Genomic DNA, 18,369 nt, shown 5'->3' on the forward strand with positions numbered 1-18,369 from the left:
ATTAGAACATGATTTAAGATGTAGTTTATTCCTGCGACGCAAAGTTGAATTTTCAGCACTGCTGCGATCTGTAGCGCCACAAAGCTGTTTTATGGCCTACTGTACACGGCGACAAAACAACTGATCACCGCTTGGCTCGTTTGTACGCTTTCCGACAGTAAACCCAAACGTTATAGAATTACAATAACCTAATGCATTTCACGCGTGTTTCTCAGCAGCTAAATGGAGAACATGTATGCAACATGCCACCCACGCTCTGGCAGGCCCTTTGTGTTACCATAGCGATGCAATCTGCTGCTGTCACCTTTCCAATGCAAAATGTGAGGTTTTATGTTAAAGCCACGTTTACGGGGTCTGCATTCTCGGTTCAAGACATAATTGTCGTAAAACCGAGCGTTTGATGAGGCCATGCCGCATCAGGAAGAGCAGGATAAATGTAGATTTTTATTACTTTGAGTGCGATTTCTTTGCAAAGCACGCGCTGCTACGGGAACACGTTCTTAGAACGTTTTTTTAAAGTCGCATAAAACGAAACGTTCTCAAAGTAATGTTCATGTAACGTTCGATGACCTTGATGAACGTTCTCATAACGGAACGTCTTAGAACAACATTCTCGGAACGTTCTCATGACGTTTTCATAACCTTAACCACGACAATAAAACCGGACCTCTAAATGTTTGCAGAATAATAAAAATAAACTTCAAATAATGTTTATTAAGAGTGCGTTCAGTGACACGTTCTTGTAACGTTTAAAGTTACTGAAAACACTGAGTAAAACACAGAAAATGTCATGGATATTGGATTCAATGGGAATTGTGTTGGTTTTAATGGGAAGTATAACGGTACGTGATGGATTCTGTTGGTGGGACGTTTTTGCATCTGTTTTTTTTTTTGCAGGGTGGGCATTTAATCGTTGTAGAAATGCATGAAATTAAACGAACCCTTATGAAAACGGAGGATTCCTTGGGGAAAGTTGCAAGGAAAAGAGCGAGATGGCTTTATGCAGACCTAAGACACGCGCGTAGGAGGCGAGTGGGCAGATCCGAGCAGAAGGTCCCAACACGCGCACACACGCGCGCACGCGCACGCACGCACACACTCCAAAAGCCGGACCTCAACAAGTGCGCGCAATCACGTTGTCATAGTAATGAAACACGCTTAACGTAGTAGCCTACTACGACGCAACAAAACATTTTCCCCTTAAACGCACACTTATCATTTAATCATCAGCTCGGGGGGGTGTTTATCGCCGCATACGTTTAGTATTAAACGCCTCCCCCCAATGAGACTTTATTAACGCGTCGATTCTTTTCGCTCCCGGGCAGCAGGTCGTTGTTTTGTTTTTTGTTTTTTTGCCTTATAGGAAAGATCCTTGACCTCCTCTTCCCACGCAAAAATCACTTTGCTTAAATCGTTATATATATATAGCCGCTTTTCCAGAAGGCTCGCAGGAGAACGGAAGAGGCACGAGAAGAGCTGCTTCTGCACCGTAAGTCGACTTCTGTTGTTTAAACGTAATATTTTAAGCTGTCGATACGAGCCGTAAAGCGCACCCGTGCGTTACTAAACAGCTGTCGTAAAGAAATAGCTTTATTCGCGAAGCTCGGTTTTCTCGGAAAGCGGGTCAGCTTTGTAGCGCTCACCCGGGGTGTGTGTCGACGTGTGTGCACGGATGCTGATTTAAGATCAGCGACCGGACCGCCGAGCAGGGATCAATGGAGGGAAAACTGGCCCAAGATCAGGTAGAGAGGTGTACCGTGTCCCTGTCGCTCGGTGTGGGGTGAGAGAAGATGCGCGAGAGAAGGTCAGGCCGTATATAAAAACTGTTTCATGTGTGTTTGGCACGAGTTGGGCTTTACCTGTGACCACTTTAGTCCAGGATCTCCAGCAGAGCAACCATGAGTGGTGAGTGGACCCATTTATACTGGACACTCTTATATTAATTAGCCTTTTTTCTTCATGGTGTTTTCTATTGCATTAGTTAAAAGGTAATGGTGTCAGTGCTTTATATGATGCTTAATTTATTTAGTCAGCCAGTCTATAATATCAGGATCATTTTATAAAGCAAGATTTAAAGCAATAGTACTTTTAAATTAAGCAAAAACCGAAGTGTTTTGCAGAATTGCATGGATTCGGATGTTCGTAATTATATCACATATGCTTTTTTCCTCATTTTTTTAACTTGAGAGGCACGATATTTATCGACTTGCATTGAAAACAGCATTTTGATAGTATATGTTACACTGGGGGAAATGCCATTTGAGTTTGGAATTACATAAAGGATGGAATATTGATTTTTTTTTTTCCTTTTATGAGTAATTCTGCACACCCTTGTATTTTCGACGGCGTATTTCTATCTCTGATAGAAGTTAGAGAGTTGTCGCTTTGTGCAGTTTAAAGTCGGAAAAAGCATCTGTAAAGATATCAAGTCACGATTTGTAAAGGTTCAGTGCATTCACTTTGTGGGATATAAAGTTAAAATTGTGAAGTCACAAATTATTTCAAGGTATTTTCAGTTCAAATTATTTGAGTCGCTTTAAGATATAAAGATGCATATTTAAGGCCATAATTGCAAAAGGTAAAGTCACATAGATATGAAGTTGACAGTATAGTATAAAAAGGCACGATTTTGACAAAGTAAAAGTACATTGGTAAAGTTGAAAATATGAAAATAAGTCAATTGTATTTTTTTAAATTGAATTGCAAGATGTAAATAATATTCTTTAAATATTTAAAGGTTATACCAGCTTCAGTATGAGTTTAAACGCTAGCATTTTATTATTATAAAATACATTATTTCACAATTTCTTTTTCTTCCTTTAAAGCAAAGCGAACATCTGGGTTATGGTGAGGCCGTGAATTGATTTTAATACAACGAACAAAAATCAAAGCAATAAAAACAGCGTGCTATTAAAACAACATTATGACTGCAAAAGTAAAATAACATATGAATAAAATATAAATAAAATAGCACTTTGATATTGAATAAATGTTCATTATTTAATATTAAATGTTAAATATTTAATAAGAATAATAGCATTAAATATTTATATTTTTATAAACTGGGACATCTGGTTTAACTGTTTTTGTAACAATCAGCATTGTAGTGAAATTAGTTAAAAAGTGCATTTATACAGCACTTATTTTTTTTAATTTAGTCTTTTTTTTGACATTTTGTCATTTAAACCATCTCGCTTTCCGTTGAAGAGATCGTGCTCGATCTTTAAATCGCAACAGAATGATTTTCAGCCCTGATTTGGTTCCCTCTCGGCCACAGTTTCCCACGAGACCCTCTTGGACCATGTATTAGAGCTGATTATGAACGAGAAGCCTCCGAACAGCACCGGTCTGTTTCTGAGTGAAGACTCCGAGAAGCCGCAGCGCGCCGACGAGGGCCTCCGCCGCCTGTGCCGGGCCTTACGGAAGCAGATGTCTGGAAGTCGACGGAAGATGGGCGGCGTCACGCGGGACAGCGTCAGGACGTTTCTGAGGAGGAACGCCTTCGTGATCTTCACGGTGGCCGCCGTGGCTTTAGGTGAGGGGCTGAGGCAATGGGCAGAGCTGCGGGAAAGCGGTTTGTTGTTGACGGAGGCTCGTCTCTTTGGCTGCGTGTAGGGGTGGTGCTGGGTTTCGCGCTGAGGCCTCGTAACCTGTCCGTCAGGGAGGTCAAGTATTTCTCTTTCCCCGGGGAGCTGCTGATGAGGATGCTTCAGATGCTCGTTCTGCCGCTCATCGTCTCCAGCCTCGTCACAGGTACGCCAGGAAAAACTCCTTCACGTTAGGAAATGCATCGTGAGATAACGCTCAAAAAAAAGGGAATTTTGTCATCTTTTACTACTTGGTAACCAAACTGTTGATAGTAGAGATTGAATTCCATAGATTTTTCCCATACTTTGGCTTTGCATTCAGTAGAATTTATTAACAATTGTTATTAATTCAGTTTTCAAAATTTTTATATATTTTTATATATTATTTTATATACCCAGATATATATATATATATATATATATATATATATATATATATATATATATATATATATATATATAATTATAATTATAAAATAATATAAATAAATACATATATATATTCAATTATTTATTTATTTATTTAGCATTAATCACATCCAAAATAAAAGTTTTATGTGTAAATAATGTGTACTATGTATATTTATTGTGTATATATAAATAAATGTATATATTTCAGGAAAAAAGTTTAGATATTAAATGTATTTACGGATAATAATATATATATATATATATATATATATATATATATATATATATATATATATATGTATATAATGTAAATATTTTAAAATATTTAAGGAATTCATGTGTTTATAAATACATAATAAATAAACAAATATATGATGTAAACATAAACACACTATAATATATATATATATATATATATATATATATATATATATATATATATATATATATATATATAAATATATATAAAACATGGTTGCTATAGTTAAACCATGGCAACCATAAATTAACCGTAGTATTTAGTTTAACATAGTATTTATAGTAAAACATGGCTAAAAACACTTATTTTGATAAAATACGTTTCAGAAGAGAAGTCTTTAAAAAACACGTCTGCTCTCGAACTTTTGAATGTTGATGTGTGTGATCTCTAAAAAAGCGTACATGTAAAAATGAACACTGACCGATTATCGGTCTGTTGAACTATAGTAACCACAAACTATTTCATCAAAAAAGCATTCAATGCTGGTGATTAACAGCGCTTTTCTTTTGTCTCTTGCTGCGTGCCTTCAGGAATCTCTTCTTTAGACAGCAAAGCCTCTGGGAGGATGGGAATCCGGGCCATCGTCTACTACATGGTGACCACGTTTATAGCGGTTTTCATCGGTATTGTGATGGTGATTATTATCAGGCCGGGTAAAGGCAGCAGGGACAGTCCTGTGGCCTCTAGTGGCGGCATTGAGCCGGTGCAGGCCGCTGATGCTTTCCTGGACCTCATAAGGTGGGAAAAAACACTTTGGTTCGACTGATGCTTATTTTTTAATGCCGTGGAATCCGATTTTTCCCATTCTTTTTACAGAAACATGTTTCCACCGAATCTAGTCGAGGCCTGCTTTAAACAGGTTTGTGAATCCTCTCTGAAGATAACGTGCCTCTTCTTCTCTGCTTGATGTCAAATTGATATTACAAGTTACGAATGCATTAAATACAGTCATTTAAGCACCTTTCCCTTCAATAAGAAAGGATTTATTCTTAATTACGGTTACTCCTGATGTAATACTGCAGTTCAAGAATAATAAATGCAGTATTTTATATTATATTGTATTGCATTGTATTATATTATATTATTTAAAAGAATTAAAGCATATATTGTTCGACTGTTCCGGGTTAATATGGGATTTAGAAAGTATTTTGTAAAATATTTAAATTAGATAATACATGTGTGTGTGCTGTGTATATTATGTGCATATGAATGCGCACACATGCATGTGTGTATATGCATGAAATGTATTTAGATATAAAATATCATCGTAAATATTAGCGCTGTCAAGTGATTCATTGCAATTAACCGCGTCTAAAATACACGTTTTTGTTTACATAATAAATATATGCACGATACACAAAGATAAGCTATGTATAAAGACACAAACATAGAACATACATTTAGAAAATAGTGAGATGAATATGTTATACATGTATATACTATATCATATATAGATAGATTAAATATATAAAGGCTAAATATTTGTATGCATGTGTGTTTATATATATATATATATATATATATATATATATATATATACACACACACACACACACATATATATATATATATATATATATATACACACACACACACATATATATATATATATATATATATATATATATATATATAACACAGTACACATATATTAATGTAAACAAAAACTTTTATTTTGTATGTGATTAATCGGTTGAAAGCGCTAATAAACATATAAATGTAAATATCTTCAAACTATATATTGAATGCGGGTATATTTTTATCTCCCTAATAAACAACCGCATATTATGTAAAGTAAAGTGTTTCTTTTGAATGCGAATAATCACGATTAATTAAATTTCACAGCGCGCGCATGCTAATACCTCATTTTTCTTGCAGTACAAAACACTATATAAGAAAACGGTGTTGACCAAAAACGTCACCGTCGCGGTCAATGGGACAGACATCTTGAACGCCACAGACCTCAGCCGAGCGTCCAACCTCAGCGCAGTCCTGCAGACCGTCCAGGAGACGCTGGAAGAGGTGGTGCCCGTCTCCGGTTCCTCGAATGGGGTGAACGCCTTGGGCTTGGTGGTCTTCTCCATGTGCTTTGGGCTAGTGATCGGGAACATGAAACAGCAGGGCCAGGCTCTCCGGGACTTCTTTGACTGCCTCAACGAAGCCATAATGCGCTTGGTGGCCATCATTATCTGGTTAGTGCGTGATTACGACCTTCTCGTTTAGGAGAGAGGCACTTGTTTTCTGTCCCGTCTATTCGGTTAGTTAAAAAGATACGATAAAAGCAACTGACTGCAATGCACCTCTTCAGTAATCGTGTTTTAATTTCTGTCGTTTTGTTAAACTTTCTGTTAATTTTTTGGGGCATCAAAATGTAAAAATCACAGTGCAATATTATAACGGTGAAGTAATAAACATAAAATAATTGGAAATGTTTAAACTTAACAGTTTTAATATCTGATAAAATTGTTCGCCAAATAAAATTAATGTGGTGTGACCTACCAAAAATTAAAAAAATACTTTTAACTTTTCTTTATATATATATATATATATATATATATATATATATATATATATATATATATATACACTTGATGTATAATAATGATTAAGATGAAAAACAGAAAGTTTGTTAGACACAAAACATGAATGTGATATATTTTTTACTTTTTTAATAATTTTTTAAAAGCATAATAAGCAACTATCTTATAATAATAGATTAGTATGTCACTTTAATGAGAAACTTTCTCATAATAACATCAATATGTCATGATATTTAGAATAAAAAAGCGTCTTATAATTCTGACTCTTGCAGTATCTTGCAATAATGAGAACATTATTCATAAATAAGCTACTAATAATGGCTTAACATCTTATAATAATAAACCGCCTTAGTAGCGTTAATATACAATAAGTGGAAATTATGTTTCTTATTACGTCATGATTGTTTTCTTAACATTACGACATATTAACTGGTAATTAGAGAAAGTTGAGACAGTTCATAACTTTATTATTATGAACGTTTCTCATTATAATGAATTTTATATTAAATATTATATTAAATATTTATTTTCTCTGTTTTATTTGAGAAATGTACTCGTTATTATTATATAGCCTACTATATATATATATATATATATTTTTTTTTTTAAATAAATAATAAGGTGCTAAGTCATAATTACTTATATTTTATATATTTAAAAATGTTATTTAAACCCAAATATTATGGCAAATCGCAGAATCAAAGTCATTATTACTTCAGGACTTCATAAAAATAAAAATTTAAATAAAAATGGCACACATCACGTATTACAAATATCGTGCAGTAACATTTAAAGCTGACAAAAAAAAAAATAAGGCTCCGTTTATGCATGTTGTTTTAGCAAATTATTATTTGTCGAGCTGTAATTGATGAAAACGTGCCATCTCTTCTGAGCAGGTATGCTCCTGTGGGAATCCTCTTCCTGATCGCAGGGAAGATCATCGAGATGAAGGATCTCGCTCAGGTGGGTGGACAGTTAGGGATGTACACGGTTTCCGTGATTGTGGGACTCCTCATCCACGGCCTGCTCGTTCTGCCGCTGCTCTTCTTTGCGGTGACCAAGAAGAACCCTTTCACCTTCATCGCTGGGCTGCTGCAGGCTCTGATCACTGCTCTAGGCACCTCGTCCAGGTACGAACACATTATAGACCTCTATCTAGGGCGCTCGGTATGCTTCAGTACTGAAGATCAGTTTGTCCAATAGCATTAAAGAGCCTGTGGAATGGTTTATGTATGTAGCATGAATATGTATTTCCTATTGAGCACATATATAAGGGCATCCTTTACTTTTAATGAACATTGATTGAAGCCATTTTAGGAATAAACTGCAGCTTCTTTCTTCACAAATAGCTGATAAAAAAAGTATTTGTTATAGCTATTGTTGGGTGGACGTTTGTTTGTATTTAGCATTTTATTAGAAAGATATTTCTGAGAGTAACCATATTTGAAATCATTTATTATAATGTAGTTTGATTATATATATATATATATATATATATATATATATATATATATATATATATATATACAGTAAATATTCATTTAATATGATATTAAATTTATATGATATATTATAATATATATATATATATATATATATATATATATATATATATATATATATATATATTATAAATGATATAAAATTTTATTCTTTATTTTAAATGTGTATGTCTGCTAAAAGCTTTTGTCATATTGCGCTAAGCTAAAATTAAAAGTAAAAAACATAAACATTTTTAAAATAAAATAAATGTTTGATTGAATAAAATGAAAAAACCTACGCTTTTTCATTTCAGCTTCTTTCTAGGGCAGGATTTCTTATTTTCAATTAGTTTATTATAATATGTTGCATTAACCAAAGCTGAAACTGATAATAAAAACCATATAGAAACATTTAGAACAACGACAACTATTAAAAAATTAAACAAAATGACTAAAACTTAAAAAATAAAATAAAATAAAATAAAAAATACAATACAATGTAAAAATATAATAAATAATAAAATATATAATAAAATAAAATATATAATTCAAAACTAAAGCTTAGCGACACTAAAGTAACACTTCACTAGCATACAAATAATGATATAAACGACCTCAAAGCTACAAATGAGCAAAATGTTTGTCAGAATAACCATCGCTGAATATCACTATTCTTTTCAATCATTCGTCTTAGTATAGTTTAATTGTCATTTAGGAGGCATTTAAGAAGACACAATGAAATGAATAGATTCTCATCTTGAATGAGGTCGCAGCATTTGGCTTTTTACACCAAATATGTTTAAAAAGTATCTTTTTTTTTGATGTGCCTAAAAGCACATCTCGGTAATTCGATTCCTCCGACTAAATTTCAGTTGATCGTCTTGTCCTCCTCAGCTCTGCCACCCTGCCCATCACTTTTCGTTGTCTTGAAGAAAACAACCACGTGGATAAACGAGTGACGCGTTTTGTGCTGCCGGTTGGAGCCACAATCAATATGGACGGCACTGCCCTGTACGAGGCAGTGGCAGCCATTTTTATCGCCCAGGTCAATGACATGGACCTGAACTTTGGCCAGATCCTCACCATAAGGTTAGTGTTAGTGTCTCATCTCCTCACTTTGAACGATGTCTTCTGTGAGCTCAAAAAATTAAAAAGGCCCCATGTTTCCCGCAGCATCACGGCGACCGCCGCTAGCATCGGAGCAGCAGGCATCCCTCAGGCTGGGCTGGTTACCATGGTGATAGTATTGACATCGGTGGGACTGCCCACAGAGGACATTACACTGATCATCGCGGTGGACTGGTTCCTGTGAGTCTCTCTCAAATGTCACGCCGAAGCATGCGACTCCAGTAGAGAGCACTCTCTCAAAGGTTACTGATACATAATGCAGACTGCTAATCTGAAGGAGGCTTTCATACTACTGAACACTGAACTGAATATGTTAAACATTTCTCTTCAGTGACTTATATACAGAAAGTACCTTTACATAACCGATTATAAATGATGTTTGCTAATGTAAGCATTGCTATTATAGATGCTTGGATTAGATTACCTTTTGTAGGTATGGTTCACCCAAAAAATGTTATGCTGTCATTAATCTGTAAGACCTTCGTTTATATTCAGAACACAAATTAAGATATTTCTGATGCAATTCGAGGGCTCTCTGACTCTCCATAGAGCAATTACTTGGAGACCACTTTGGCAATGACCCTTATCCTAACCCTATATTTAGCAATATATTTGCAACCACCCTAGAAGTCACCTAGGCAATGCCTTGGCAACACCTAAGTAACTGCCTAGCAGCACCTTGGCAACCACTTAGGGAATGCTTTGATAACCACCCAAAGTGTTAAAAGGCATTTTTACGTCTTAGCACCTTATAGTAACACCTTGAAAACCACTCTAAACACCCAAGCGAGGTGGCAAAAACAATCCATAACACATTTGCATCTGCATAGCAACAACCTAGCAACAACACTAGCACGCCTTATCGCCTGGAAAAACAGTATCCTAGCGACACCTGCCAAAATCTTGGCAACCACCCACAACCCACCAGCAACTCCACAACAAAACCTTAGCAGTCAGCCACAACACACCAGCAACTGATTAGCAGCACCTTGGCAACCATCCTAGAAGCGACCCAGAGAATATCTTGACACAGCACAAGAGTAACTGCATAGCAACAACTTGTAAACCACCCGCATTACCCTAGCAACTGCATAACATCATGTTTAAAGCCACTCAGTACACCATAGCACCTGCATAGTAACACCTTGGCAACCATTCTAGCATGAGAGAAACCACTTAGAACACCTTAGCAACTCACCCTAACAACAACTTGGAAGCACTCTAGACCCTGCATAGCAAGATGCAAAATCACCCAGCACACCTGAACACCTGCAGAAACAACATCCTAGCAACCAACCACGACACCCTAGCAGCTGCATAGCAACAAACAAGCAAAAAACTATCTGAACACTTTAGCACCAACAAAGTAACACCATACAAACTAGAAACCACTCATAACACCTCAATCGAACACATTAGTCTCTGCCTAGTAACACCCTGGCAACCACTCTCAACAACCTAGCAACATGCTAAAAAACCCTAGCAACCGCGCTGGTGAGCTTTTCACGGCCACGCAGCACTCGCGCCTGAAGAAAATGGATTTAACCTAAATGTTTTTGCGTGGTTGTTCAGGGATCGACTCAGGACCACCACCAACGTGCTGGGAGATTCATTTGGCGCTGGGATCGTCGAGCATCTGTCACGACAGGAGCTCCAGAACCAGGATGTGGAAATCAGCAACTCTGTGATCGAGGAGAATGAAAAGCCGTACCAGCTGATCTGTCAGGAGAACGACTCTCGCAAGCATCGCAACAGTGAAACCGCCATGTAATTATCCTCCAATCGTCATAGCTCACACTGACGGACTGTAATAAAAAGATGGACGACGCGTCTCCAATGCTGTCCGCTTTAGAAAAGTGAAGCCAAAATATCCCAGTGACGGCCATTGTGTGAAATTCACAAGCCCACAATCACTACGTTTTATAGCATCAAACTAAAAAAAACCTTATTAGAAAAACATACTCTTAAACATGTAGACCAATTCGGTGTTTGCTTTTTGTGGGCGGAGACAAAAATGATCATCTAGTAGCAGTTTATGGGAGCCATGGAATAAAATCATTTCCAAAAAGGTGTATTTGAATTTATATTTAAAAATGCCGACTTTATTCCGCAATTCCGAGATCATATCTCGCAATTCTGATTTAAAAAGTCATGAGTTCTGGCTTTTTTTCCGGAGAATTTAAAATCCCTCAATAATGAGTTAAAGGATATAAACGTGCATTCGTTAAAGGTTTTAATAGTATTTAAATATATTAAATATTTAAACCTATTGTTTAAATCAAATTTAGGCGAAGCCATACCAGTCTGTCCATTTAAACGTTAGTTATTTTAATCGTTGATGACAGCATTCTATAAAAGACGATTTGCTTTCTGACATCCAAAGGCACAGTAATACTTTTTTTAAAATCTTTTATTCCATGGATTTTACTCATAACTGGCATAACTGTGACATCTACTCCAAACAGGTCTACATCAGCAGGGTAGGAACTACCTAAAATGAAGGAAACCCCATCTGTGAAAAATGAATTTGAAGCGTAATTATTGGATTGGTTTACGTGGAGAGGGCGTGGTTTATGAGCCACCTCGGTACCATGCAGCCGGCCACTAGATGGCGATCGTCATGTTTTGGCTTCACTTTTTGCAACACTTAAACTGTTTTTTCTGAAAAATGGAACACGCTCACCGAAATATAAATTTATAAATATAAAGAAGAAGAATATAAATGATGATAGCCGATGCGAACGTGATATTTGTCAGTGCCATCTCACCGCAAAGACGTATTTTACGAGGTGGCTAATTCGTACTCGTGCGGTCTCGCGCGCTTTTCTCTGTTAGGGTGGTCATTTGCATAAATCCCCCAAATTTGCAAAATCGTACGATTTTGCAAGCTCATACGAATTTGTGTGATTTAGCCGCCTTGTGAAATATGCTTTCGCTGTTGGATCAGCAAAATTAGATCAGAATTACTTTTACTTAGAAGCTAATCGCATCCGAGGCACGGTAGCACCCAATTAAAACAACACTATGCTAGTTTTATAATGCCGATTTGAGACTGTTAAAAACATCATGGTCTTTGTAAATTTGTTTAAAGTATAAATATTGCTGAGTCGTCACTGAACCTGCATTATTACTTTAATGCTGTATTACCTCATACACTCAATGCCATACTCACAGACGATACCTGTAGAGACAAAGGGAACAGTTATTATGATGTTTTTACTGTGGTTATGTTGCCTAGGTTAATTTTGTAGATGTTTATATGACATTTAATGATATTGTAATCAATTGTGTAACATTTCTTGATGACTTAAAACTTTTGCCTTTACTGTTTCGTGATGGACTGTTCTTAAAGGGACGGTTCGTTCAAAAATTGTCATCATTTAATCATCCCCATACAAGCCTGTATGCATTTAGAATATATGGTATAGAAAAAATACCACGGAAGCCAATGGGTACCGTCAGCTGTTTCGGTAAATGATGACAGAATTGTCCTTTTTGGGTGAACCGCCCCTTTAAGAAAATTTAGTAAAAATTTGGCGAAGAGTGGTTTGTGAAGAACAAGATTTTTGTTTTGTGGTGGAATAAGATTATTCTAGCGTGTTCTTGCTTTAAGTGCTTTTTGAGATCTGTTTGCCGGCTTTATAAATATCCTCAGACCGTGCTGCCCGTATTGCGCCTGTGTCTTCGTGAAACACTTGAACCCATCACAGTCTCTGAAGATACCGTATCAGTATTAGGATAATTGATTCGCTTCACAATCCTCTCTCTTAAGTTTGGACCGATGTTATATACTTTTAGTAGAGATTGATTTAAATGCAAATTGTGTGAAAATGGTGTAATGTTGTTCAGTATTTCTTATTTCTAAATATTTATATGGCACCGTGAAGCCCTTTTGAGTTAATGGTCTAGTGTGGGCATTTGACTTGAATTATTTGTTAGCTTGAATTCCAGAAGGTGTTAAGACGAATAAATGTCTCAGGAATAAAGTTACTCAGTTTGCAGTGTTCTCTTGTTGAAAACAATACACACATCAGCAATAACAGCATATCAACAAAACAGCGTCCTCTAGTGGTGTGTAATGGTTTCGGGAATTTTTACCTGAACATGTCATTCATCAATTGAAAAATATGCCACAGGAACCTTTCTGTAATCTCTTTCCTGTAAGCCAAACAGCAGAGCACAGTGCAATTAATGCCAAGGTTATTCCCAGGGAATCTGATAATGTGCGTCTCGAATGACACTGTTTTGATAAAGGTCGCTCGTTTGCATGAAATGTTAAGAATCTGTCATTTGCCTTGCTTTTCTCTTTCTCCAAAACAAAAAAATGGCCTTACAGTAAGTACAGTTTTGCTAAGTTGTCATGCACTGGCAAGCTCAAATCTGAAATAGAGAAAAATAATAGTGATTGCAGGAGGAAAAAAAAATAATAATAAAAAAAAAAAAAAAAAAAATATATATATATATATATATATATATATATATATATATATATATATATATATATATATATATATATAATTTATATATATATATATATATATATATATATATATATATATATATATATATATATATATATATATATATATATATATATATATATATATATTTTTTTTTTTTTTTTTTTGTACAAAAAGGCACATGAATATTGTCAGTAATGTTGTGTTGTGAAGTGGCATTTGCTATATTTTGCAGAGAGGCGTATTATTTGTATACTTATTTTTGTTAATATTTTAGCTATATTTGAAACAAAAGCCTAATCATATGTCGTCATCACCTAAGACTTCACATCATTTTGAATTTTCATACGTGAAACAATTAATAGCATACAAGGTATATTCTATACCCCTGGTGAAAGGACATCACATTGCTCACGATTTACCCGAGGTTAACTATTAATCCTGGGTATTCATAAAGTGACGTTTCACCTTCCAATTTGCATATTCATAATCAGCGTTGCTGATTGGACGAACGCAGGCACGCGGCAAGCGCGTTATTGTCCTATTATGTTTATCAAATTTTCCCCGAATGGACTTTTTTTGGGGTGGACTATAAAGGTAGGAATAACAGTATTAACTCATGTTTACGGGTTTTGGTTCGCTATTTAAAAAAAATTCCCCTCAAACTCGAAGCGAGCTTTTACGCAGCGCGCGCTTCCGGTACTGTTTACGTCTAGCAACATTCACATATCGTTAAGATATCGGGTCACACTGTGCACTTTTTACTGTAAACGTAAAAAAAAAAAAAAATCATACAGATAACCCCGTGTGAAAGACGAGGCTTAAACTAGTCCCAGACTAAAAATGCATGTTTGAGCTGTCTTAAAATATGCCGGAGTCATTGTTCTGTGACTCAAAATGGAAACCTGTAACGTTTTCTTTTAAGTAAAAGTTGCTTAAATGTTTTAATTTAACTAAGGCCTAGTCCTGGTAAACTAAGCCCTGTTTAAATAGTTTAGTACTGGAATAACCTTGGAATAACCAACCCTGGAGGAAAGTTACTAGTCTGTTTTAATAAAAACAAAACCACACTCACCATTTTCATTTATTTTTATATATAAAAATTAGTTGTGTTTTAACATACACAAGATAATCTGTAATTGCACTATAAATTGATCGAGAACAGTCATACCAGTTTACTGGACTCTATAGAAGAGCTTGTATAAGTTATAGAGACTATACATAGCTGCAGAGATTATAAACAACCTTTAACAAGTCTCAGAGAAGAATACTTTGGCATATAGATTAACAGTCATTTGAGAGGACATCTAAATATCACAATATATCTGGATAACATACTGTTTGGTAGTGAATGCTATGAGTCTACATGTATTTTCTTATAAGAACATATAAGAAAACAGTGACACACGAGAAGGCTGGGGTTTCATGAATCACCTGTCCTCCTTCAACATTCACTTGGTCTAAAAGGAAAGGAAAGGAAGCGTGGTTATATCAGTATTCACTAAGATTACAAAGACATGAAAGCGTAAAATGAACCGAATAGGCTTGCATCTAGATAATAAAATTTGGAAGCCAATCTTATGAAGCTTTACGAATTGTATAAACGAATCAGAAACAATATAAAAAGTTCTTAATATAAATAGCTTATGTTTGCAGTGTATTACAAAATAGCGTATGAAACATATAGAAATTTTAGATAATTTAAATTTGATTAAGCCTTTTACAACTATTGACGCGCAGTATCATATAGACTGATTTTGGACATTTTATATTTTACTAATATTTCGAAAAAATATATCTGCTTGAGTTGTCTTCAATTTTATATTGGTCATTATATATATACATACAGTCTAGGCCAGAATAATTTATAAATCCACGTTTATATTCTCATTTCGAAGTCTTTTGATTGGTTGAAATGTCTGTTTCCATGGTAACAGCGAATATAACTGACTAGTGTAGTTCTTCACCCGGGAACCAAATTGAACACAAATTTTGTTTCATATTAAGTTAAAATCATATTGATTGTTTCTGTATGCAGAATCATACAACATTCCTTAACCTCTAAACTTATGGTAGGTCTGTCGGGTTTATACATTAAAGCTAGAAATCAGTTCATCCAAGGGAAATAAGAATGGGATTTTTACTTTCAGAACTGTTGCACCGAAATGGCATCCTGCCGATTCTTGTTTACCTTGTTCATCTTTTGGGAGTTAACAACGGCGACCTGTCGAAGAGAAAACGACACTTCAAGACACTCAGAGAGTTTTATTTGGTGCCGTTACTTCCTTAAATCCAGGCAGATCTTACCTCCGACATGACGGGCAGATTCATATGCGGATGTAGCCACATGGTCCTGCGGGATTTGGCTCCCATCCTCTGGTTCAGTTTCCGTAGTAACCTCTTCACCTTCCTGTCCCTTGGATCGGCGCACTTCACCGCCTTTTTGGTGTACAATCTGTCATGATTGAAACAAGCGAGAACATGAGCGCCAAGATCTCGAGAGCTCCCTCCAAAACCTCTCTCTTTACATACGGCAAATCCCAAATCTCTTAATCTGCTGCGCTTCAAGTCAGCGCAGGCCAAATTGGCTTCGGTGAAGAAACAGTTTGGGCATTGTCCACCCAGCCTGAGTGCATTCTTTTGCTCTACTTGCCTGACAATTACCGCTCTCAGTAATAAAAATCTGACCTGCTTAGACGGCAATGCCTGTGAGCTTTAATAGGGCATATTTTCCATGTCTGTGATTGCTCCAGGATGCCTGGAATACTTGCATGATGGCTCTTATGCTGCAATCCGGCCCCTCCGTCTGCCTCTCATACCTCAGGACGTCTTTGGTCCGGACTTTGCCGTGAGAGTACTGCATGCAGCACTGAACATCTCGTTGCATTTGCACACCCTTCCCTGGCATAGAGAGAAATCACAAACCAGCAGCAGAATTCAGCACACAATCGCACCTGGAACCCATCTTTAAGTACGGTAAACTGTGCGCATCAGCTGGCTTGCTCAACAGTTTGCAGAGGAAATTGTGTGTCGTAATCAAATTTGGACTCCTTTTCTTCCTTTTTGGAGCTTCCTGTGCCTCCCATCATGCTTTAACACACCTCATATCTTCAGACATGCGTGAAAACTCCGGCACCCGAAGCTCCCGAACCGGTCTGGCTATCATAGCATTATGCCTCTTTCCCTCCCACCCAGATCTGGTCCCAACCGCCTCGTTCCGACACCGCAATCAGATGCGAGGGAGAGTTTCACCTTACCTTCCAGGCAGCCGAAGAGGACGGCCGAGAGGAAGAGGATGGAGACAGTCTGCAGGAACATGGTGGAACCTCAGAGGGATTTTTTCCTCCGTGCTGCCTGCTGTCCTCTTGTGCTGTTTTTATTTCTCTCCTCTCTCCCTCCCTTCCCCTATTTTTTCTCTCACGCGCTAACACACCCACAATCTCCCTCGCTCCCCCCCTCGTGTGCTGTTTTCACAGTCGTAGCATCTCCCCTCGCTGTTGAGAAACGCACAACTCTCTTCAATTAACACGTTGAGCTGCGCAAGTGCTGGTGCGACGCGTAGCATAAACGCTGCAATTTCGAGCCCGTCGCCCGCGTTCGCTCGAGAATTTGCAACGGCAGAGATCTCTGTAATTAAGAAAAAACTCATTCTTCTTATATTCGAAGAAACGAGATTAAAAACAGCAGTCCACGGTGATGTATGCGTCCGACGTCGAATGCTGAAGAGAGGAAACACCTTATATTAAAATGGCCAACTTTTTGCAAACTTATGATTTATTGCGGTCGAAAATCTTGGAGCTGGATGAAATGCAGTCCTGGGGTCTGACTCGAAGGGAGGAGACATCTGAACGAACGAAACATCAGGAATCAATATGGATACTCATGTGCAGACATTTAGAGCCCGTCCTCATGCCGAGTTCTTGAGTCATGTGGAGAAAACTGTCGGGACTTTATGGGTTTGGCATACCTGGGGTCATTAGATCGAAAATATGCCATCTGCATGTCCAAGGCGGATGTGTAAAGCGTGCGAAAACGGCAAAAACATACTCAGCCCATGACCTCACTCGCATCCATTGGCCAGTCGTCTCTCCTGCATTTTTTTTTTAAAGGCAATTAAGGTATCACACTGAAGAAAACATGCCACCAAGAACAAGTTCACAGGCTTTCAGCATATGCACACAACTTTTTTATTTCTTTTTTTTCATTTACTTGAGTACGAGAACACAATAGAGGACGGAGAGGTGGCAATGAGCCAGAAACCTAAGTCCAGATGAGCAGTCCTTGTCAGATGTGCCCACGTCAAGATTCATTGGAACCAAATTGTAAAATAGTGTTTTCCTGAGCATGAGGAATCGTTTTCATGTACGAATCGCCCATCACAGAGGCCTGAGCTTAACCCCATTGAAAGACTTTGGGATGTGACTTTACGGAGCGGTTTTACTTTCCCATTGTTAAATAAGAGATCTTGGCCAAAAATGAATGCATCTCATGACGAAATAAGTG

At 36.8% G+C, this 18,369-nt stretch overlaps 2 protein-coding genes across 6 annotated transcripts in view; one reads left to right on the top strand and one right to left on the bottom strand.

Annotated features, from left to right (window-relative positions):
- Positions 1–13,396, top strand: part of slc1a6 (solute carrier family 1 member 6) — a 16,850-nt gene extending 3,454 nt beyond the window's left edge. The window contains exons 1-10 of one of the 3 annotated variants that reach the window (XM_043251785.1): positions 838–1,489; positions 3,278–3,535; positions 3,616–3,753; positions 4,788–4,995; positions 5,074–5,116; positions 6,136–6,449; positions 7,694–7,927; positions 9,173–9,367; positions 9,452–9,586; positions 10,979–13,396. In XM_043251785.1, the coding sequence (XP_043107720.1) occupies positions 3,319–3,535; positions 3,616–3,753; positions 4,788–4,995; positions 5,074–5,116; positions 6,136–6,449; positions 7,694–7,927; positions 9,173–9,367; positions 9,452–9,586; positions 10,979–11,177 (1,683 nt within the window). In that variant the 5' untranslated portion in view covers positions 838–1,489; positions 3,278–3,318 and the 3' untranslated portion in view covers positions 11,178–13,396. Of the gene's footprint in view, positions 1–837; positions 1,490–1,532; positions 1,906–3,277; positions 3,536–3,615; positions 3,754–4,787; positions 4,996–5,073; positions 5,117–6,135; positions 6,450–7,693; positions 7,928–9,172; positions 9,368–9,451; positions 9,587–10,978 lie in introns of those variants that run through there. The other 2 variants (XM_043251784.1, XM_043251786.1) reach the window with 2 other exon arrangements.
- Positions 13,397–14,940: 1,544 nt separating this feature from the next.
- Positions 14,941–18,369, bottom strand: ccl44 (chemokine (C-C motif) ligand 44). 3 transcript variants are annotated; one of them, XM_043252567.1, is made up of 5 exons: positions 17,124–18,369; positions 16,638–16,767; positions 16,174–16,321; positions 16,011–16,090; positions 14,941–15,326 (listed from the first exon to the last, which is right to left on the bottom strand). In XM_043252567.1, exons 1-4 carry the CDS (start codon positions 17,182–17,184, stop codon positions 16,013–16,015), a joined length of 417 nt encoding a protein of 138 aa, XP_043108502.1. In that variant the 5' UTR covers positions 17,185–18,369; the 3' UTR covers positions 14,941–15,326; positions 16,011–16,012. The 3 variants fall into 3 exon arrangements, with proteins under 3 accessions (XP_043108502.1, XP_043108503.1, XP_043108501.1); XM_043252568.1 differs by having other exon boundaries at positions 16,058–16,090; positions 17,124–17,435; XM_043252566.1 differs by lacking the exon at positions 14,941–15,326 and having other exon boundaries at positions 15,336–16,090.

Source organism: Puntigrus tetrazona, chromosome 11 (assembly GCF_018831695.1).
Source record: "Puntigrus tetrazona isolate hp1 chromosome 11, ASM1883169v1, whole genome shotgun sequence".
NCBI classification, from domain to species: domain Eukaryota; kingdom Metazoa; phylum Chordata; class Actinopteri; order Cypriniformes; family Cyprinidae; genus Puntigrus; species Puntigrus tetrazona.

Bases quoted from the DNA above. Each gene is read 5' to 3' on its own strand.
- ccl44 (XM_043252567.1), bottom strand. From the start codon at position 17,184: ATGTTCCTGCAGACTGTCTCCATCCTCTTCCTCTCGGCCGTCCTCTTC. The intron at 16,322-16,637 runs GCAAGTATTCCA...CAATCATGACAG, and splicing joins TGCAGCATAAGAGCCATCAT to ATTGTACACCAAAAAGGCGG. The intron at 16,091-16,173 runs GTAAGATCTGCC...TCTCTTCGACAG, and splicing joins ATCTGCCCGTCATGTCGGAG to GTCGCCGTTGTTAACTCCCA.